Here is a 23,633-nt window from a genome sequence, read left to right as displayed (position 1 = left end):
AATTTCTCTTCAGAGGGTATCCATATGCTCACAGTTCCCTAGCAAAAGTACTTTTTGGCCAATTCCTCCACTCCACTGTTCAAACTACCATTAGACCATAATGGCCCAAAAGATCAAAGGAAAATTAGTATCACCTCAAAGAATCTCATGTTTCTTGATTGCTCCTCACAGATGGGCTGCTGCAGTCAGATTCCACCAAATGGCAGGAACACAGCTTAGCCGCAGTGCCTTAATGAGGTTGAGGCAGAAGAATGTATGGTATCTAGCACAGATAGCAGCTCAGTTGTTTTCTCCACTGAAGACTCAGCCTCTGTTCAGGTCAGAGAGGATTTTGTACAGTTGGCTCCTGGCACATTTCAGGCTCAGCTCAGACCATGAAGAGGATTTACTGGTAGTGAGCAAAGATGAAAGAGGGAAGAGGGGCAGAGTTCTCAGGCCCTTCTGCAATGTCAGCAGTAGCAGGTGCCTAACGGGGAACTGAGATACAAGGAAGAAACATGAGCTTTTATAAGAACAAAAACCTTGTGCATGCTGAAGAATTATCAATGGGTAATTCCCAGTGGGGACAGAAAGGCAGACAGGAGCTTTCATGTCTACTGCTAGTGGAGTGAGGGAGATGTGTGGGGCAGGGGAAAGAAATCAGACTGTTCTTAAGACTCCAGCTCATTCAAGCTTCCTCTTGTGAGCCTTTGTGTGTACCAGGAGCCCCTAGCAGCAAATTGTTGTGGAGGAACAGTTTACAAATTTTTCTGTAATTCCACTTGAATATAGCAGACCTGTCAGAAAAAGCCTTCAGAAAGAGATGACTGGTGCTCCCTTTGCTTAGAAGGACTCATCTTGTCCTGTGGTTTAGACTAAGTGGGTTGCTGAGGGTCAGAATTTGAGGCTTCATTTCAGCATATCTAAAGGAGGAAATGAAGGGCTGGGAGGAGAAGAGCCTACATACGGTCTCAAGAAAATTCCTAATCTCTCTGCCTCCATTTTAAACTTAGTCTTGTTCTAGTCACCATAAGGAGCAGGTCTGAAAAAACCCAAAAACATTATAGTGCCTTCATTAGAGAACCCACCTCCTTCTGTGAAGGGTGCAGGAATCAGGAATTTCTACAAAGCCTTAGCACATGATTTCTCTTCCTCACCTGGTCACCTTGGTCAAGCACCAAAACTGGCATCACAATGGTTTCATCTCTTGCTTGAAGTCATAGAATCATAGCATCATTTAGGTTGGAATAGACCCTTAAGATCATCAAGATCAACCATTAACCTAGCACTGCCAAGTCCACCACTAAACCATGTCCCTAAGCGCCACATCAACATCTCAAATACCTCCAGGTATAGTGATGCAACCACTTCCCTGGGCAGCCTGTTCCAATGCTTCACAACCTTCTTGGTGCAGGAATTTTTCCTAATATCCAATCTAAACCTCCCCTGGCACAACTTGAGGCCATTTCTTCTCATCCTATCACATGTGACTTGGGAGAAGAGACTAACACCCCCCTCATTACAACATCTCTTCAGGTAGTTGTAGAGAGCAATAAGGTCTCCCTGCAGTCTCCTCTTCTCCAGGCTAAACAATCTCAGTTCCCTCAGCTGCTCCAGTCATGATGGGATAAGTGACCTCCAAATGATGAGTAGGAAGTAGAAGAATCAACCTTCCAAGGATGACAGCCTTAAAAGAGTTTTTCCTGAAACAGTCCTGGAGGCAATGCTACCAACCTTATTTAGTGCAAGATTTAAATGCCTACCTGGAATTGTACTCTCCCCTCAGGCAATATAGGCAATGAGAGCATCCATATGACTAAGTAGTAATTGCCACACATAATGCCACATTAGAAATCTGCCAGGAATACCAAAGCCATACGATGGTGGCCTAGTTAAAAAACAAACACATGGAGCTTTGTTTCCAGGAGTGGTAGGAGGGGACTCTGAAGAGGGAACCTCACAGATGTCCAAATACAGGAGGTTACTAGAAGATGTAGAGCTGTGCCCAGAGTCAAAGAAAAGGAAGCACAGCTGAATAACTTATGCCACAGGCTGAGAGTAACTGAAGAGAGACGAGCCCTGCCTATAGTACGTGTAGGAGGGTGTTTGTATACATAGTGGCTAAGGGGAGCATCTTCTGGCTTTCAGGGCTCCTGCATAGCTACAGCACAGTAAAAAACATATCGTAACAAACACTTCAGGAACAAATTTCTGACTGACTATAAGGACAAGAGATACATAGTTGTGAAGACAGAACTCAGAAGAGACTACAGTAACTCCACCAAGAATTATAGACATGGGAAATGTCAACAAACAAGTTCACACTGAACTTCAGGAAGCTGGGGAAGCAGGCATACAAATAATTCACCGAGTAGAACAGGAAAAGTGTAAAAAAGGAGGAAAAATATGCAGTTTGCACAAGATACAAGGTAAAAAAAAAGTTAAACTGAAATGCAACAAATAAGTACAGTAGAGAAAAGCCATGACAAAGTTCATAGGGAAGACTTTGCATATGCAATCAAATCTAATAACAGCAAGAAGAAAATTATACCTATCCTTGCAAACCAAGGGAAAGGACATAGCATCAAGAGAGCAAGCAGTCCCAGAAGATGAAATATTTTATGCATATGACAAAACTAAAAAGAATTAGTGCAGTTTTAAATCACAGACTAGGATCAACACCAAGGACATGTTTGTGTGTAGCAGGCACAAAACAGATAACACAAGTAAATGGCTCCAGAGACAGCAAGGGAGATCAGTCTTCACCTCTTTGGTAGAAACAGCCAGGGAAGTAAAACACAAGATAAAAGAAAAACAATATGAATCTCTGGTTGAAAGCAGAACTACGTATGGGACCATTTGCTTGTTGTCCACCCAAAGATTATACTGTTACCTGAAGAGGTATGAGCATTACAATACACATTTTTCCCTAAAAAGATTAAGTAAATTCAAAGGTTACTTAGCTTTATAAGCTGTAAAAACATCTTCTGAAGTTTTCAACTCTGCAAACTGTGCTGCAGTTATCTAGTAGTCAGAAAGACTTGGGTTTCATTGAAACTGTGCTAAAAAAAAATCCCAGTCCTGAAATTCTTCAGTGAGGAAAAAGGGACTTTTCAGCATACACTCCTGCAGCTCCCAGTGTCCAGAGCTTGTGCGCCAGGGTCACTTCTGCTGAGGGAACAAACAATTGCCCAAAATGGGGGTGGGAGGAACCTGACAAATAGTTCAACTTGCACCATACCATTGTAGTCATTTTCAAGAGTGGGAAGTTGTGCATAGGAAGTATCACGGACAGACAGAGAAGGCTGTAAAGTGAGGTCACTGCTAGCACAACTACAAGGAAAAAAATGATCAAGAGATATATTGCTGACTTCTGGAAGACAGTCTTGTAATAGAAAAGCATAGCATCTGAATGACAACATGAACTGTTAAACTAAACTAGTTTCTGACCACTTCAAAGTAACAGCCAGGAAAAAATAAAAATTTAAGAAAGAAATATACAAGGCAAAATTTTTATCAATTCCACTTGCATAGTCAGACACTGCAGAAAAAAACTTGACACTGAAGAACATTTTAACTCTCAAGGTGATTTGAAAAATACTTCAGTGTTACACACAGCAAGACAAAACACTTTGGCTGTGTACTATAAAATACTTTTTAAAAAGTTTCTCAGAAGTATGTGGGAGTCACTCTGAAATAGAAACATTTCTCAGGAGGCTTTAAAGATGCAGTGCATTCCCCAGCAGGGCCACGACTGTTCAAGACCCGATGCAGAGCTGTGATGCGTGTTGGGATATCCAGACAACGCAATAGGCTACAGCCGTGGTGAAATGTGCAGCAGATTTTCAAGCATAGTAGGAATCACCTGTTTCACTACAAAAAGCACACAATAACATCATTATCACAGACTATTACCTAGACACCTGGGAACTAAAAAAAAAAACCTGTCAGACATTACCTCAGTGACCACTGCAATCAAGGCAATGGACCATTTGCTCAGCCATGATACCTGAAAATGTGAAGTATCATTACAGTAAACTGGGCTCCCTTGTCTTTGTGTGATTTACCTGGAAATGGGAAGTCAGGCATATCACACATCATTTCCATAACACAGAAGTCAGTCAAATGGCAAAACTGAATTGCAGTTAAAATTGTTATGGCTATTCAAGATCAGAAAGAAAACGTGTGGCAGGCCATTCTTAACTGAAGAAGCTGATAAAATTCTGCAACACTGGAAGAAGTGAGCGTAAGGCAGCTCCTGTGTGACAGCAAGACACATACCCTGCCATCTGCCAAACATGCGCGATGGTTTCCACAGTGTTGAGATGAGCAAGAGCAACTCTCCTAAACACAGCAGAAGAAAGGTCAGTTGCCAAAAAGGTTAAGTGATTACTTGCATTAACAGGACAACATGGATCTCACTGGTTGTAACAGGACATTAAACAGCTTACGTATATAAAGCATTTATCTTACGCTCTTCATAGCATTTTTAACAGAGAGGTCTCACAGGAGGCAAGTTTACCAATATGTAAGGCCTATGGCAGAGCAACACATAGCATAGATTATTTTTTTCTGGAAGCACTTGATGAAAGCATGAGAAAGTACAAAGCAAAGGAGAGAGCCTGGACGTTAAACTGTTTTGGCTATCTCCCTTTTAACATTTAACAATGAATAAAATGAAAATAACAATAAAAAAAAAAAAGAGCTTCATTTAATCTGAAAGGTGAGAAGAAGAAAATAATTTTAGGTCAGAAACTGGACTTTATTGAAACTATTTTACTAAAATGTATGATTATTTTGAATCCGAAGCTTCCATAAAGCTTGAAACAAAATAAAAAATCTCCCCATTTAACAGTAGGTGTAACCACCCCTTGATATATACAGCACCTAAGAAAGAGCGTAAATATATCAATGCTTTATTTACTCACCACCTTGTATACAGTCACAGTGGATATTAATTAACACATGAAAACGTCCAGTGTACTTAATAACTAATTAGAGCAGAAGGTAGATGATGTGATCCCAAATTCAAGCCTTGGGCTGTGTAAAGACATGCCCTCAATATGCTGCTGAAATATAAAGATGGTGCTTGTAACATATGAAGGTTGCAAGCCCCGCGTAGCACAGCGCGCCACATTCCATGGTCTCCACTACTCTGCTCACGGACTGCAGCAGAAGTGGCGGAGCGCAAGCCTGCTCTCAGCAATACGCATTTGTGGTTGCGTATAGGACGACAGCGAAGCAATATGCTATCTTACAGAAATGCAGATCTGCTATCAAATGCCTTTTTCCTTCCTCTTTCATTGTAAGCCACTAAGCCACAGGAACACCGCGACTGCATGTCTGATTGCTGCAAGAGTATCAGAAAGCACCTTTGAAGTGTCATAATCTGTAATTTAAACCTGTAATACATCCTCATACAATAGACTGCAACATCCCTTTGCAGGCAGAAGAGGTTTTCCTTACACACACATTTTTAGTCAGGAAGAAATTTCTCTTTTAAGTGGATTTCAACACATGAGCTAACTTATATTAACAGAGATTAGCGGTCTAAAGCACACAGCAGCAGATCTGTATTTACAGTCAGCTAGATGAAGTCTGACACAGATGGTAACAGCTAGGACATCTGACATTACGGATGATACCATGGCCTTAAACAAGTTCCATTATGCCCAGGTATGAATTGAGCTGCAGTTGTTTCAGATAACCGAGTGACCTTTCTGTAGTACGTGCTTTGATACTTAAGCAAAGCAGGCCGAATTAAGGACAAAATACCAGCTTTCACTTTGAATTTGGCCTCCCCTTCTCCGTTTCTTTCACGTGCCATTACTGAGTACAAAAAGCATATACAATAAACCACCATCAAGCTTTCAATACTCTGTTCACCGGGATGCAAGTGGGATTTCATTCGCATTCAGTAGCGCTGTGCAGGGATCAGACTCAATTAAACCACTCACGCTTTTCAGAATTCTCTATAGCTTTCCTCTAAGAGAATTATCACAGTGCAATCAGACCACATCCTCACCAAGAAGGTAGTCCAGAAACACGAATATGCCATGCTGCGTTTCTAAATTACCACAAGCAGCTGAGTAAGCAACATATTAGCTGAACAGGAAACCAGGCATGTTTGAAAATACAATTACTGCAATGTTAATGTGTCACTGTCACTGATTTGGACTTTAGAGTTGCCTTTACGATGGGAAAGTGACCAAAAGTGATAACTATGAAATGCAACGGGTGGGAAACTGTCACATGGCTGGTGCTGGGCAGGTCTTTGTTTTAATTGTTGCTGATATGTTTTTATAACAGTTTTTTACACCTTGTCAAAACACCAAGTAAAACCCCACTACAAACTTGTTTGATGCTTTGGATTCTCCCCTGCAAAATTTCCCTCTCCCCAATCATCTGTACACATCAAAAGTAGCTATAGATACTCCAAAGCATGGTTGTAATAAACTGAGATGCATATGAAGGACCTGGTTTAAAAGTATTTTAAGATTTAATGCTTCTGCCTCCTTGTGGCAGACATTGGAATGAGCCCCCCTCAAGAACTAGTTCAGCTGCAAATGCACGTCAGCTCTGAAAAACACAGGAGCATTGGCTCTCTTGTAAAATCATCGGAAAGCAGCTTACAGTTAATTTAACTGAGTGAGAAACCACAAGAAGTTGCAGGACAAAAAGAGGCAAGAAAAAACTCACTGGAAAGTTTGTGGTGTTCCACCCCCTCTTCCCAAGTTTGTGGCTCTTTAGCAGATCTCTGCAGGCACCAGCTCGAGGGAAAGCAAAGCTGAGCAGCATCCCAGTACTCAGCCGGAGGCCTTAGCAAGCTGAGCCCGAAGTTCTCCAGCACTTTCTGAATGCTGACTTTACCTCACTTATCCTTCATAACTATTGCGTGGGAATTGGTGGCTTCGATGTGCAAAGCCTGAAGTTGCTTGAGACTTGGTCTGTGCAGTGCTCACTTCTCTTTTTGCTATATTGACACAAATACAATATGCCATGGTGATGGATTATTGTCACACTGCAGCAGAGGCTGGAAGAGCTGGCCTGCCCCACATGTGAAAGTTATTCTCTGTAACACAACACAGCCTTCACTTTTGGATATATCACACAACACGCGTTTAAGTAATAACAGAACAGCTGTAGCAATTCAGAGTAAAGGTCCAAGTGGGTCCTGTGCTCCTCCAGCCCTGAAGAGTAGCAACTGTTTCAGGAAAAAAAAGAAACAGCGCAAGCTTGGAGCAGGACTGCTCCAGAGAGGGTAATCCTGGCTTCTGACCCCTACTAAATCAGCAGCTTTCAGAGCCAAGTGTGAGATATGCATCATTATGTTGAAAACACCTCAGTAGACTTTTTTGTCAGGTCTTGTTTAATAGTATTGAACCTATCCATTCTTTCTGCATTCACAATACTGCACAGCAGTGAGCCCCCTATGTTATTTATTCCCTCCATGAGAACAATCTTCCTTTTGTTCTGGAACAGATTGCCTGATCGCTCCCTTGTGGGCTCCTGAGAAACGACAGAGAACAGGAGGTGGATTCTCTATTAGTTTTTTCCAAATAACTGAGTTTCTATACACCCTGCCATAATTCAGACCCCCTTAAACTTTCCTCAGTACAACTGAACTTTCAGCCTACTCTGCCCAAGCACATTTAATTTGCTAGAACTCTATCATCTCACTGTTATTCCACTTTTTCAGATCATTTAGGAATGAACTGGTCATGGGCATGAGAACCAATTCAAATTGCATCCCAATGGCAACTTTCCCCTACTGTGAAAAAAGGATATTTTCCTATGCTTTCAATGTCTTATTAATCCACAGAAGAACCTTTCTTTATCTTACAAGGACGTAGTGATTTTTTTCCATTTGTTTTAGGCACCTTTGGTGAAGGACTCTAGCCAGACTGTTTTAATGTTGAAACCCCAATATGTTGCAGGACCCGTACCACTTTTACCGAGGGGTTTGTCAGTTCCTACATAGAATGCAGGCAGATGCTCACCTACCCTCAGAAGATGCCATCATGTCACTTCTAAATTGCAGAAGAGTTTTTAACCAGTTTAACCAGACTTGCTGGTTGCAATTTTGATATATATGACCCCAGCACCTCTTCGGGAGATTGGCATCATATTCAACATCTCCAAGATAAATGACGAAGTATAAGCTGGAGCTGGGAGTTTGGTGGTTTAGTTTACCTCTAGCTCTTAAGCAAGCCCAACCAATAGTGCTAGTTTTATTGTATTCAGGGACCAAAATGGAGTGGTTCTTGAGAAAAATCATATTAAGGGCAATACGGGAGAGAGATTGAAAGACTGAAAATTCATTCTGCAGATGCTTCTATACGATAATGGGGCAAAGTACATAAGGAATTAAAAAAACAGTACAGCCTGTAAGTCCCTAAATAAAAGCTTTCTCATTGAAGAAAAAAAAAACAAACAAACAAACAAAAAAACACTACAACTTTAAACATAAGGAACTCCAAAACAGTTCTGGCACAAGAATAACCACTTAACTGTGACATGAGAACACTCCAGTTCATGGACACTTCCCATACCAGTCAAAACACATGGCCTTTTACAATTTATTTCTCATACTTCTTAATGCAGCTATATCAACAGTTTTATAGCCATTATTACAGGCAGGATTTCATATTAATACTTGTGCTGCAAAGGCTAGTACAGCCCCTATTGGCTTAGTAACTATAAAACTTCTCAGATCCTACATTTGGGAAATAACATCATAGAAGAAACAAGACTAAGGAGAAGTTAGGAGAAGACTCTGGATTTTAAAAAGAGCAAAGCTTACTATAAAATAATTATCTACTTCAGAATGCAATGTAGTTATTTGAGTAACAGACTGAAATCAAAGGATGCCAGACTATTGTACTGTGATAAAAGACTTGGGCCTGGTTACTAGAACTGAAAACAAGTAGCCAAAGGGCATGGAAAGCCTTTCATTCAGAACGGGCTGTTTATGTTGGCCTAAATCAGAACTTAATGCTATTTGCACTTATTTTTCCATAGCAACTTTTCCAAAATAAGTGTTTTGGCACAACATTCCTAGATAAAAATCAACATGTAGAAGGTCATACAAACAAACATCAGATGACATCACTGGAACAGGTTGCCCAGAGAGGTAGTGGAGGCCCCATCCCTAGAAACATTCAAGGTCAGGTTGGATGGGGCTCTGAGCAACCTGATCTAGTTAAAGCTGTCCCTGCTCTCTGCAGGAGAGTTGGGCTAGATGATCTCTAAAGGTCCCTTCCAAAGCATTCTATGATTCTATGACATCCAGCTCAGATAATGCTTCACAACCCACAGTTTGTCAATATGTAGTAGATACTAGCATTGTCCTGTTGCACAGGAGAACAGGGAACACAAGTGACTGAGGCTCGAGGGTTATATATTTATTTTGCCAAACTGTACACTAACCCTAGGATTCATGCTTCCCCCAAAGAAGTGCAAGATCTCATGAACAACTACTGCAATGTCCTCTTCTGGCCAATTCATGCTTTTAATTTTTACTATCAGATACCCATAGTATGCTTCTCTCAGTAAAACAGAGAAACTCCTCCTTCAGAAGTTCATAGACTACTACATGGAGGTGTACTACATTCTTCAAGGGAGATAGTTTTGCTGTAGTTTTATTTCCCAAATGAATCCAAACAGAGCTTGCTGGCCTACTGTATAGGGTGTCCTACTACAAGGACTAAGTATTCTTCAATTTTCTCCTTGTATGGTCTATTTTCAGTTCAATACAGCTAGATTTCCACTGAGACCATAACATCATCTGTTTATGTATTCTGTCAAGTGTTCCCAAGACCTACTTCAATTGTTTTTCTAAGTGTAGGGCCTCTGCTGTAGGTCCTCAAATAAAGTGCGTGCAATATTGATCAAAGTCCTGCTCGCACTCCATGCGAGGTTCAATATATTCCTATTAGATGGATACAAGCAGAGCTTGATCTTTAGCAGGATAAGCGAGCACTGTACTGCAAGAGACAATAGAGCTCAGTTGTTCTAAGTGGCTTAGAGTTTTGTCTAGTCTTTGGAGACCCATCTGAAAGTCACTGGGAGGATTAACAACATTTTTTTCCCCACACTCCTTACAGTCTGCCATGGTTATTGAGGCACACAGCACAACTTTGCTTACTATTTTCACTGCCCACAAATGTAAACCATGAAAAGAAAGTCTGTGTGCCTTAAGTCTGAGACATTACCATACTCTGCCAGATTATAATTTTCCTCCACGAGTTTTGGATGGGTATGTTAGCAACCTGCACACAATATTCTAGATTTCCCTTCTTAATTTGGCAACTATCCAATTAACACCTGCATTTTAACCTGTGCATGAAGAGGGATTAAAATCAATCTCAGCCACTGAGGCACTGTCACTCATTCATTGCAGTTCAGATGCTTTCCCAATGTGAGCACCATTCACCCTTAATAGCAAAAAAAAAAAAAAAAAAAACAAAACCACCCAAACCCACAACTGCTCATTTTATTAGAGAGTCAAGTTCTTCTTACATTGTTGATCCCAACTTAATGTTTCCATTGAAGCCTATACGATTGCTGTTTTCACTACTTCAGCCTTTTCAATAGCTTGTTTGTGCCTTTTCCTTCATTTTTGAAGGCTTAATTCAAGTTTGTACTCCTGTGCAAAATTTCCCTTACCACATTAATAATTGTCTTTCACAAGCACTACAGCTGAAACAAGAAATACAGTGGATTTATGACAAAAATCTAAGCCAAGCTTATACAGGATTGCATTATCCAATTCTTTGCCTACATTATCCCTAATTCAGCTTCTTTCTTAGAAAAGCTAATACTTCATTTAGGCTGGAATTAGGGTCCTGGCCTCCAACGTCAGTGAACTTTGAGGCATTACTCTAAGTTATTTGAAGGCCCTTGGCTTTTTTAACAATCCCATCCCCCAAATATGTGAAACATTGGTTCTTATTAAAATAATCCCAGCCAAAGCTGATAGCCCACTTCACAGACAGGGTGATGGTCATGCTACAGAATGTTCTCAGGCACTGGCAGAACTGCAGGGTACTAAAGATAATCATCGTGGACCTTGGAAACAGAACTGTTCAGCAGGATACCAAACCATGGATAAGATAGAGTAATGCAAACTTGGTGAATATGGGGAAGCTAACCAGTTTCTCCTATGAACACATCCAGAAATTCTCAAAGAATTTCCCTCTAGTTCTAAAAGCTGGTCATCAGGATGACACAGGATCTCTAGATATGCTGGGAGAACCATCACCCTGAACCTCACATTGAATTCAATTGCCGCTATAAAAGCTTCATTTTCTTTCTAGCACCACATTCATTTGTTTCAGGTAACTTCCACCAATGCTTAGCATTAACCAGTGAGTAACTGATTCACTGTTAATACAGAATGGCAAAAGCAGCTGTCATTTCCTTAGAAGTACAGTCTGATTTCAAATATCAACATAGCTTGACTGAACAAAAAAGCAGCACACATACAATCAAGGTCTTAGCAACTAATCTGTACCCTGAAATATGAAGATCAGTAAGCATTCTGATATAACTGAATTTTACCAGTGTTCCATGACTATTCAACCTTACGTAGAGCCATGTAGTAGACAGCAGAGCTCACAAACTGCTAACATAAAAGTGAAATACTGAGATCTCTAATTAATGAAAGATTCTTAGCCAAGACCAGCTCCAAGATTAGACAAAGAGACTGTAGAAGGAGTCCACATTCAGAAGATAACCCAGGACAAACAGATCAACTCTGAAGACAGAGAGTATCTGTTCACTGACTCTGAGTTAAACTGAATTGTATCTGTTGAAGTACTGGTCCATATGTTCAAGAGGTATTTTCCATCTTCAGCTTTTATGATTCACACATAGATTGCAATTTCATTGCTACAGGGTAAATACATTTTAAATTAGACTATAGAAAGAAGCTCTAAAGTTGCCATGACAGTTGCAGCAAAATGCTTTGTCGTTTCTCGTTACAAAGCATAACCTATCTTTATAACCAAATTAGCTTTTTCAGCTATTCCCCCAAATGTAGCCTGCAGATATGTTTTTGTTGATCCACCAATTGTTTCTTTCAGATTTGCATGGTTCATTATCAAACAGAATGATCATCATTTAGATTATTAAAACAATCCATCAGCCAGCTTTGTTCTCTTTCTTGTGAAAGATAGGAAAGGTGAAACATTTTAGAGAACTTTTTGTCAGGAGCTTGTTCAGAGAGGCAGAGAAACAGTTCTGTGCCACCAGCCCTGGTCTGACCATCTTCCCTAGACATGCTCCCAACCTCACACCTGCCCCTGGACACAGCCTGATGCCAGCTGTTCCTCCTCTGAAGGTTAGCCCTACCCCTCAGCTAATGTTTGCTCTGGAAAATCATCAACCCCTTTGTTAGTGCAGCTGACAGTGGATCCAGCCGTGGTCTCTTGGTTGCATTTCCTTTCCAGGTTTAAGGCTTGAGGAGTATGAAAGATGAGAGGCACAAAGAGCAGAGTCCATCTGTTACTTTTAAATAATAGGACAGGGGGGCAAAAGTCTCCTAAAAATAACTTAAATTCTTCTGCTCCCACCTATCTTCCAATCTTTAAAAACATTGGAACACTGAAGAAAGTGGGGGACACAGAGTAGTATGCGTGTAGGCTGCAACTTGTCATACTAATTAGCTTTTCCATCAAATTGATTGCATTAATCAGAAAGCAGAATTTAAAAAAAAAAAAAATCTCTATGAAGCATTCATTCCAAGAACAATTAAATCTAAAGTAAGAAGAATCATGACGAATCAGTGACAAGTGTTAAAACATCATCTGCCAGCAGCTTCTTTTTCTTTTAAGAAGATGTCACAGCAAAGTCAAAACCAATAAGTCTACAATAGAAGATATCAAATGACACATTTTTCATGAGGCAAGATGTTCGTGTGTAAAATCCTTTGTCAATCTTTGCTATTAGTCAACATGCACACATCAGGGATACTACGGACAGTGTCATGGAAAGACCCCACTGTAAGATTAAGTGCTGCTTCAGACAATATTATCTGAAGTTTATCTGACAAGATCTGAATCTTCAGAAGAGTCAGGAATAATGTTGCTAGATGCAGCAAGGAGATAGTTTTCTTAAAAGACTCACAGATTTAAAGAGTTCTGAATTCAATCAATCCAATATAGAATTTTGTTAGAATTCAACTGTGTAGCTGTGTGAACAACAAAACTAATTAAGCTTGATAGTGAATGTACACATGTCTTGCAGCTGATTGACTTTAATTGAATTATTCCTTAAGCTCTGGGGTGAGCTCATCCCTTAACCAGAAAATCTGCACAGGAGAGAAAGTTCAGCCTCATTCTTGAAAAAACACAGACACCAACAACTGAGTCTTTTGCCCCATTGCTAGGAAATCCATAACATCATTCTTCCCCATGAATTGCCCAATGGCTAGTGAAGGGTGATCTCATGCTTTCCTTTGTGGCATTACCAGCCTCTCTCCTCTGCTGTGCTCTTACAATTCACACAGAAGCTTTACATCTCTGGAAGGTTCAAGAAACTTGCACACTTCCCTTTCTTCACCAAATTCAGTCAAAATAGGCCAAGTTACAGGGAGCAGTCAGCACTCACAGGTAGAAAATCAACAAGCTTCATTCGCTAAGAAAAACAGGCAAGAGAGTTATGGGAGGCATATTCCAGGAAGTTCTCAGATTGACTCTCTGCAGTTTTGAAGTGAGGTCTCCAAAAGAGGGAGGGCAGTAGTGACAATACAAGATGTGACACAGGGAAAATTTTGACTTTATTGGTTCAAAATTAGTAGAACCCTATTGGCTTCAGTCATTTTAAATCTTACAGAATTCTCCTTCTAGAAAAAAAATAGTTCTGAGTGACAAAATAAGTGCAGCTGACAGACACTTTTTGGAAATGTTTCACGTCTATGGAAGTCATCACAAAGGCTGTTACTTCCCCCTCATTCCCAGCACACACACTTCTCTAGGCAAACCTGAGTACACTGAGCAAACACTTAGCATAATACACTCATTTGGTATTTGTCATCAAAAATGACGACATAACAAGTGAATAGAGCAAAAAAGTTAGCTAGTCTAGAAAAAATCCTGCTATGGCAGCTTTTTAGAAACATCTTTTTAAAAACATCTTTTTGAAAAAAAGCTTTTTTCCTTGCATGCTGATTTTAAGATTAGCTGGGCCATAGATGGAATCTTCTGAACCTCAGCTTGAAAGTACAACAAAATACCAATAGTATCTCTGACTTCAAGTAATGATGAGAAAGGAAACCCGTTATATTTTCCTCTCACATTGTAGAAGAGAAAACACAATACTGCATCTTAGAAGAGTCCTCTTATGCTTCCATAACCACTACCCCCAATGTTTCAGGCTTAAATACCGTAATCAGGAGAAAGTTCTAATCTTTGAATCATCAGGTCAGTGCTGATATAGCATACATACAGGAAACAGGAGGAGAGGAGGAAAAAAAAACCAAAACCTTGAACAGACCAATTAGACAAAGAGGCACCCGGTTTAAAAAAATGTTGTAAACAATACATTAGATAAAAAGGGTTTGAGAAATTTAATATAATTAGTTTACCAAGACTTAGGTCATCATAACGTCCGCAAAACATGCACTCTACAGACTTTCAAGTATTGTAATACTAGACTCATGTAGCTGTTGTGTAATGGGAACTAATTCCCAAATCCCATGTTTGGTGAGGGATATATATACCCAACCCAGAGAGTGGTCTAAAGGGACCAGTTATATAGATTGCAGAGGACAGTTAGCCTGCATTTTGTCATTCACACTAACCCATGAAGCATAAGCCCTGCTTTTAAATATAAGTGTTAGTTTATTTCTAAATATGTACAACAATTAACATAGTACCACAGGATGAAGACTACTGATGTCATCAGACACAAAGTGTTTCTCCGCAAGCAGTAAGAAAAAGAATGGGGTTAGACCTTATCTACTGCTATTGCTTTCCTCCAGGCACAGGGTCTCATCCTGTTTGCGGCATAGGAGACAGTGTTACATTCAGTTCAGTAGGCTGCTTGGTAATTTGTCAACACAACAGGTAGCATACTTGGATGAGCAACCTTTGCATAACACTATGCACATTTACTCATATTCTACCACTGACCAGTAGCAATCAGGTTGGTTTTATTTTGTGGGGTTTGGTTGGTTGGTTAGTTAGTTTTGGGTTTTGAGTTCCCTGCTTCTTATTTTGCTGAAAAACTCCTTAGCTTTTCAAAGCTAAGTTTATGTTGTACTTCACTTGGCAACAGCTACAACAGCTCCTGAGTCTCATTTGGCTGAGTTACCTTCATACAATAAAAATAGCTTACACATCTTGCTGTACCTATGCATTTAGCTGAGTAACCAACCCAGCGTGCCACCGTCTCTTGTTACTTGCATAGCAGTCACAGAGATTAACAGGTCTGCTTTGCCCTCACCAATGACCTTCGTGACATTAGGTTTGTCAGCTCAGGCTGCAGATTCCCATTGCTTTAAAAAGCAGATGCCAGGTTCAATCTTCCCTTATGATGGCTTACCAAAAGCATCATGCCAGAACCAGCAGCCCACAGATTTTACTGAGGAACCATCAAACTCTGGAGTCAAGCAGAGCCTTTAACACCAGGTTTCCAGTTGACTGGAAGAAACCAGCAGCGTCTAGCAGAAGAGATAAGCAAGTGCTAGGAGAGGCGAGACACACAAGAAAAACAGTGTCTATTAGTCAGTGTTGTACTTGACTTGCTAGCTACTACGTGGGTCAGTCTTTATTAATAGTAGACAATATCCCACAAAGTATAATGTGCATAACTTGGCACATACTATGGATGTAATATGAGAAGCAAACTTGGAGTACTGACCAGAGATATTTGACTTTTCCAATCCTTCACTGAACTTAGAAGTGTAATAATTCTTTCAAACATCATGCCTTGCAACAAGTATTTCAGTAGCTAAACTTGCTTCTGCAAGGCACTGCCTCCACCTCAAATTCAAGTTTAATGAATCAAAGGGAAGGCTAACAGAGGCTTGTTGAAATTCAGTGACTCCATTTAACAACATGTCAAAAAACTTTAATAAGAATTCAGGGTTTTTTCATTCCATGTTTGATTTTATTCCATGTGCTTATGCAAAGATGATTTAAAAACAAATGTAACTAGTATCAAAGTGCAATGAGAACCAAGTTCAAATGTTGTAAAACTATGATGATGTATGGTGTAGAGGTATGTATAGTTCTGAAAAGATGTATTATGGGAAGGAGGTATTTAGGGATTTTATATTCATTTTATTGCAAAATTGACAAATTTCCCTCATTAACTCCAATTAAGCCCACTGAATTTTGCTACAGTCTTTGATTATATGCCAAACACCAGGAGGCAATAACATATTTCTGTTGCTTGGGTCGTCTGGTCTGCTTTTGGATAGTTGCCAGATCTCATTTGACCTTTATAATAAGGTTTAACCCTAGTAGTTGGACTAAGTCACTCTCATTTAGATGAGCAGACTGGTGCAGCTCAAGCCTAGGTCAACAGTGAAGGAATGTTGTTGCCATTTGACAGCTGTTCAGTGGCTTCTGGGAAAATTGTTGGTGTTCTCAGTACCTTTTCTGGTGGACAGGCACTTAACCTAAAGTTTACTGCCACAGTTTGCAGTGCTCAGCGGAAAGGCAAACAGCTGAGTCATCAGGGAGACAGTGACTTTCTCAATACTGACTTTTTCCAAGTCAGATTTGAGGCACTGAAGGGAAAAAAAAAAAAAACCACAAGCCAAAGAAGATTCAAAACAGCCAAATACAGGAATCTTTCTAATATTTGGAACCCAGTATCTTCCACTAATTTAAAAGAAAAGTCACTTTGCAGGAACGGATCTTCTGAGCCATTGGTAACAAGTGCTCCAATAACCTTTTATGTTCAGGTAACATGCCAGATCCCATAAAGGAAACTCACCATTACACATCTCCCTGCTCTAACAAGTGATGAATTCCACCTGCAGGTCCCTGTTAATTTGAATACAAGCAGGCTGCAACAATCCCAACTACTACCAGCAGCCATACCTGGAATGGCTTCTTAAAACCAAATAAACACTCTACTGTCATACTGAATGACTGATCACAAGATTCATTTTGACCTCATGCACTGTGAAAGAGACTACGGAACTTACAACTATGTATAATATCTGCTTATCGACCCATATACAGGAAGAATACAAGGGCAAAAACAAGGCAAGGGGAAAGCAGGGGGACACACATGCACATATAACAGGGAGCAAGCAAGAGAGCTAAGTTACATATACTGAAATCTCTGACGTGGAATTCAATGAAACAGCCGCCACAGTAAAACTAGAGTATCACCCTTCCTAGCTTCCATCTTCTTGACTGGTATTTCCATCATCTCAATCATGAAGACACTGTACAGCAAACTATCACATGGAGTGGTAGACAAGTTGGCCTATTTAAAATTGAGACCTCACACTGAATGTTTATCAACATCCATTGTCTGTTCTGATTCCTCTAAGAAAACCGCTAACCACTGGGTACTGAAATATAGGACTTATCTCTATGTTTAAAGAGCAGGATATTGAAGGAAAAACACATTCTGACTTTAATTAAGGCACCGATGCCAAGTTTGGCAATGGACAAAGCTTTGACTATCTGCTAGAAAGCAAGAAGCTTGTGTTGCCAACATCAGAAAGCCAGCAGCAGTGGAGCCAGACAGAGGAACATTATGGAAGTTTAGCTGAGAGTCCTCCTGTCCTGTGGCCCATTGGACACCGTTTCACTTTCTGCATTTTTACTTCATTAACTCATAAACTAATGTCTTGCTAATAGATATGGGGAGGGGAAAGATGCTGAAGTGTTCTTTATTATTTTTAATGGCATTTAAGACACACTAATTATTCTGCAGGCTCATTTAGCACCTAATACTAAAGATACATTCATATATTTCTAGAAAGTAATATAACCTAAGCATCTCTAAAGATACTCCTGCTAATAATTCTTGTGCAAGAGACCTGGAATATTGTCACAAAGGTGCCAGCCAACAGTGGGGACTAAATGAATGGTCTGACTTGACCAAATCCCTAGTGAGCCCACGAGCAAGAAAAGACAGCCTGTCTCGCAGTCATTCAGAGGGAAGCTATCACTGTCATCTGCCTGCATATGAAGTGGGTTTGGGAGGTCTGTTTAGGTGCTACCCGCTTTTTGCCTCTCATCAACAGCAGGGACATAAGCAAGTTAGGAGGGTTGTTGTCCCAGTCTTCTTTCTTTTAGGAAGCTTCACCTATGGTTTCTTTCAATGCCTCAACCTTAAGCTGGCACCCAAAATACTGTATTTCTTCTGTTTTTCTAAGGAACAAATCTTCCCCCCCCCCCTTCATTTTTACATCTACTTTGGCTATGCCACCCAAACAGTTCCTAGCACTTGGCTCTCAAGTCATTAACTGAGTGATGACTTGACTCGCACAATGAGTGAATTGTTAATGTTAAAACTGCTTCTAGGGACAGCTGAGCTGCAATACTGAGTGCCTTGTGTCCCACCCTGCCCATGTACCATTGATTCCTAATGAAAGAGACTGTCCCACATATGCATATGCCATCACGATAAGACACTCTGCCTTGGATGCCATCCCACTCAGCAAAAGCAGCATCATGTTATAAATCAGCTGTATCATCATGCCTGATAAAGTGCCACTTCCCCCTTCATTTTCATCAGCAGTAAGAGCCAGTTGCACTTCAGGAAGCACACACAGTCTTTGGAGTACCGCAGAAGGACTAAGTTTACTTCAGAGCTTCTCACAAAATTGCTGCAGACTTCTTCACACATCAAGTGATGCCACTAGCCAAGAGCAGCAGCATAGGCAATTGCAGCTCATTAGCATCAGCTTGTATCTTCTCCTTGATTCCATCCCTTAAGCCAATTTAATGCATCTGAAGGCAGTGAGGTCCAATGCAGCTCCATGGATGCCAGTTCAGAAGCTGAGACTTGGTCTGGCTTCCCTGCCCACCCCCCAGACCTCTAAATAGATTCATTCCTTGGCTCAGAAAAAAATAAATAAAGCAACCTTTTAGACTATTGGCTTCTTGTTCTGACATTGAGAAAGTGGAATGTTTGAAAAAGCTAGCTTGAAGCAGGTAGTAATGCCTCTTTCCCAGGGCAGTCAGAAGGAACCTCTTAATCAAGTTTTAAAGACACCTCCCCTGCAGCAAGACACTTTCCCAGGCTCAAGGAGCAGGGGGGAAAAAAAGATTCTCTGAGCAGCTTCATATCAAAAAGACCTGAGCATACAAATTCCACATGTCCATGAGAGCAATGAGTTAATGGGAACTTATTAAAAACCTTCCCCAGATAGCCTTTTTGAGATAGATAAACATGCTTCAGCTTATCCAATACAAAATATAAGCATGTCTGGGTAGCACAAAGCAAAATAAGTCAGTGAAAAATGTGTTATTTTCAGTGACTCATTGACCCCACCTGCAGAACCCTTTCAAATCTCTCACCCAATGGACCTTCAAACTTCACACAGATAGAGGAAATGAAAAAAGAAAACTTAGGGGAGGGAAGGAGGAAATCAATTTAACTTTTAACATTTCTTAGATGCACCAAAGGTCTCAGCCATGTATTTCTATTAGGTTTCTGTGTGGATTCTTGTAAGATGTATGTGGAAAACCTTCACTGGATTCACTGCATGAGACTGAAGAAAATGCAGACAATATGAATTTGAACTTTAATCTTTTTCTTTCCTGGAAAGCCATCTTCAAAAAAATGTTTAAATAAACTATATATAGATGCTGGCAAGTTGCAAGGCTGAATACAAATCTCTGATCCAATACAAATATTTTGCCACTCTCAACTCATGAGAGTGCACAGCAGTGCTCAGGTCTCCCAAACTGAACTGCAGCATGGCTGTTGGTACTGGTATTTGTACTATCTATGAGGCAAGTTTATAAGCTTTTTAAACCCAAAACACAGAAGACAAAAGTTTACAATAAACAAGGATGAAAACGAGACGATCAGAGTGTAAATGACAAAGGAAGACGAGATTAAAATGCATGGGGTACAACATAGGTGGAGAAGAATTACCACAGGCATGCTTCAATACAGTATGACAAATTTTTTTCCAGCAGATGCTGGATGGTCTAGACATACTTTCAAAGAACATTCCTGGTAGTTAATCCCTCAACACTGCTAGCGATTTGACAGGGTTGTAATGCTACAAACAATCTTTATTATGTACTTATCTTCCACTCCCTCCTCAAAAAGGAAATCAAGTGTGTGGAGTGTAAAGAGCATTTCATATGATTTGTCAGGATGATCTCCTCCTGACTTAGGAATTCATCTGCCATTAACATTAATGGGCAACTGCAGACATGCAGAAAGAGGGGAACAGTCATTGCTGTTTCAGCCTCATACATATTATTGGTACTCCATTAACTTTTTCTTGCTCACCATCTGATCCCCTAGGAAGGGGCAAGCCATAACCACTGAAAAGAATTAACCTTCTGCCTACGTACTCTTCATTTTAACCCCACAGCAGTAAAAATTCAATGTTCAAAAAGTGAAAGAAAAAGAAAACACAGAAACCTTAGGAAGCAAAAAGAACATACTTTTATACAGAGAGGAGGCACAAGACTTACAATACTTTGTGAAAGCAGAACTATTAAGACTGGAAGGATGGTGAAATAGGTAGCTAACAGCCCATGAAACATTTAGCCACCTTCTTTCCCATCCTAATTTGAATACAAATGAAATTCATAGTTTCTTTGGCTTTAGTTTTCAAGGCAAAATCTCAAATTACTGGAAGTTTCCTGTCTTAGTGCATACATGTCCTTCCTAAAAACCAAAAATTCAGCATGTCAGGTCAAGGATTTGCTCACCGGGATAACTTGAATTTTTCATAGTGTCAATCAGGTAGAGGGGAGAGGGTGGTTGTTTTAGTTTGGGGTTTTTTGTTTGGTTGGTTTTGGTTTGGGGTTGGTTTGTTGTTTGTTTTTTGGTTTTTTTAAGAGGAAGTGAAGGTAGAAAGAGGTCAGAAAGAAGCAAAAGTAGAGGTTTTGGGGAAAGCAATGTTAATACAATCAATACTGAACAAACACTTCAAGAGTTTTTAAAGAGGAAGTTGATTTAGTTGAAACGCATTGTTCTTTGATTACAAAGCAAGCCATGCCCTTGTCTATAGTCAAAAAAGTCTTTTGGGTTTGATAAAGTAACAGAAACCCTGAATAATATTAAAATTCTTATTAAAAAAAATCATTAACAATAATATTGCTTCCTGGCTATCACTGAACAGCTTTCTGGCTTAAGTCTGGGTTTATAACAAGTTTTCCTGAAAGTTCTGGCCATCGTAACCACTTCACAACTTTGCTGTTTTAAGTAGTGCAAAAAATATTGGGGGGGTGGGGTAGACAGTATGGGAGAACATGACTTCCCACATTGCCAAAGAACATCAATCAAACACAGTTCTAGCTTAAGTGACAAGATCCAAAGGATGGGGGGCTCCAGCCATAATAACCATCCCTGACCACCCACAGAGAGGCACCACTGCATTAGAGGAGTCGCAGATGTACAAGCCCCTCCACGAGCAGCAACTGCAACAGTTTGCCACAGGATATCCTGCAACTACCTCAGAGACCGGCGTGACCTAGTTGGGCTAATGCAGGCAGATAACACTCTCAGATCCCCCCACAGATTCATTTCAAAAGGGAGCATGTGTCAACCTGAGCCTCATATCCTTTTTGACAAGGGCATATTACCTGATGGGGCTGTGAACTAGACCATCTGCTGTAGGAAGGAGCACCAGAAGTCTTGCTGGCTGTAGTTCTCTGCAAAAATAAAAGACAGACATGTCAAATATTCACCAGCATCTCCATCATACACACAGTCAGCTTCACCAATTTCAACCATGTAAAATCCCATAGTAAAAAAACCCTAAACAAAAGCCTCAAGAAACCATAAATATGATACAGTAGCAATAAAATCAGAGATGAAAGTTTGCTGAATTTGCCACCAATGCTCTGTTCAGGCTTGGACCTCAGAACCTCACTTTTCACCGCAACTTCTGCATGTTACCTAGATTGCAAATTTAAATGCTGAGCTCTAACCTAAACTGGTGCTGCAAAGCACTACCCTTCAGCTAGATAATTCACTCAGATGAAGCAAACATGCTCTAAATTCACATTTATTCCAGAAAGGCATCATTAAAGCAGTTTGTCTGCCTGTTCTGAGAAGTTTTATCTGTATTCTTCCCTAACTCATAGTGATGTTTCATTCCATACTTCATATCAGTTTTATAGAAGCTGTTCTTAACTCATAGAAAACAAAGCAAAGTTGTTCTTTCAGAATCACTTCACCTTACTCAAAAAATGAAACAGATATTTTTTGAATCAGTAACAAAAGAGATTAGTTATTCATGAACTCCTTTTTGAAGAAAAACCACAGCCTTTATGATTTATCCCTATACTTCTTTTACCCACTTCCCTATATTTGTTTTCTGATGCACTAAGAAAAAAGACCATACCATGGACTTTCGTATCCATCTCATGTGTGTCACATACGGATCTTACAATCAAACTGCCTTTATGATTGCAAAAGAATCAATGCAATATGGTGTCTACTAGAACACCACCAATTATTTTAATATACATTATCCCCAATTTCAAAATTATTTTATACCATGAACTTCTACACAATTTACTCCTAGTTTAGGCTAGAGCCTAGTGTAACACACTGCTCCTCCAAACCCACCCCTCACTTATGTGAATTTGATGCTTCTGAAAAAGCCCCAAAACACCACAGCCAGTAGCCAAATATCTTGCAAGTATATCACTGCTATATTGTGTAAGCTCAGATATTACAGAAACCTTGTGACAACAAGGCTATCTGTATCAGGAAGATCAGATAGATATGAGTTACCTGCTCATGAGATCTGAATTCAAACAGGCTTTCCAGACATGAGATACTAATTTATCAGTACATTATGTCACCAGCAGGATGCTAATAGGGGGACAGATTCATATTTGAACCATATGGACATAAATTATACTAAAAAAATTGCAAGTAAGACAATCCATGTGAGATTTATACCACAATGTAGTATACTCTTTGTAAGTATGAAAATAAATAGCTTATGGCTTTTAACACCCAAGGATATAGTACATTTCTATGCCAATTATAACCACTAGGGCTTATACATCATTATATATTCTAAAGCTGGCATGTCATTCCCACTAATGAGAAACAGCCACTGCTGTAACTGTGCTTTTGTGTTAGTCTATCAAAAAGCAGTTATTTTACAAATTTAATTACTAGCATTACTATATAGTGTATTTAGCTTCTACTAAACACCCTTAGAAGGATAGGCATTTTTTAATAAACAGACACACTATGCAACAGAATAACACTTTCTTTTGATAAAAACTTCAGCAAAGAAACTGCACACAATGTTGATTTCAGCTTTATAAAAATGAAAACTATCTCCATCTGCTTCAGAAGAAAGACTGGTCAATCTATGAAGAACAAGTTGAATAACGAGATAGCTGGAGTTTTTCTGGAAGCATCTGGAAGTTGTTTTCCAGCAAGATGCCTTTCCACAAGCACCACACACCTTTCTTAATTAATATATATAATGTATGTCTGCCTTCAGTATTGTCCAATAAAAA

At 39.9% G+C, this 23,633-nt stretch overlaps 1 protein-coding gene across 1 annotated transcript in view; it reads right to left on the bottom strand.

Annotated features, from left to right (window-relative positions):
* The window catches only part of RBMS3 (RNA binding motif single stranded interacting protein 3), a 723,803-nt gene that overhangs the window by 592,921 nt on the left and 107,249 nt on the right, over nt 1-23,633 (bottom strand). Inside the window, exon 2 of the mRNA XM_075705237.1 lies at nt 21,729-21,797. Coding sequence (XP_075561352.1) covers nt 21,729-21,797 — 69 coding nt within the window. The remainder of the gene's footprint in view (nt 1-21,728; nt 21,798-23,633) is intronic.

This window comes from Pelecanus crispus, chromosome 2 (genome assembly GCF_030463565.1).
Source record: "Pelecanus crispus isolate bPelCri1 chromosome 2, bPelCri1.pri, whole genome shotgun sequence".
Lineage (NCBI taxonomy): Eukaryota > Metazoa > Chordata > Aves > Pelecaniformes > Pelecanidae > Pelecanus > Pelecanus crispus.
Note: the sequence above shows the minus strand (reverse complement) of the source record. Positions and strands in the feature narration are given on the sequence as shown.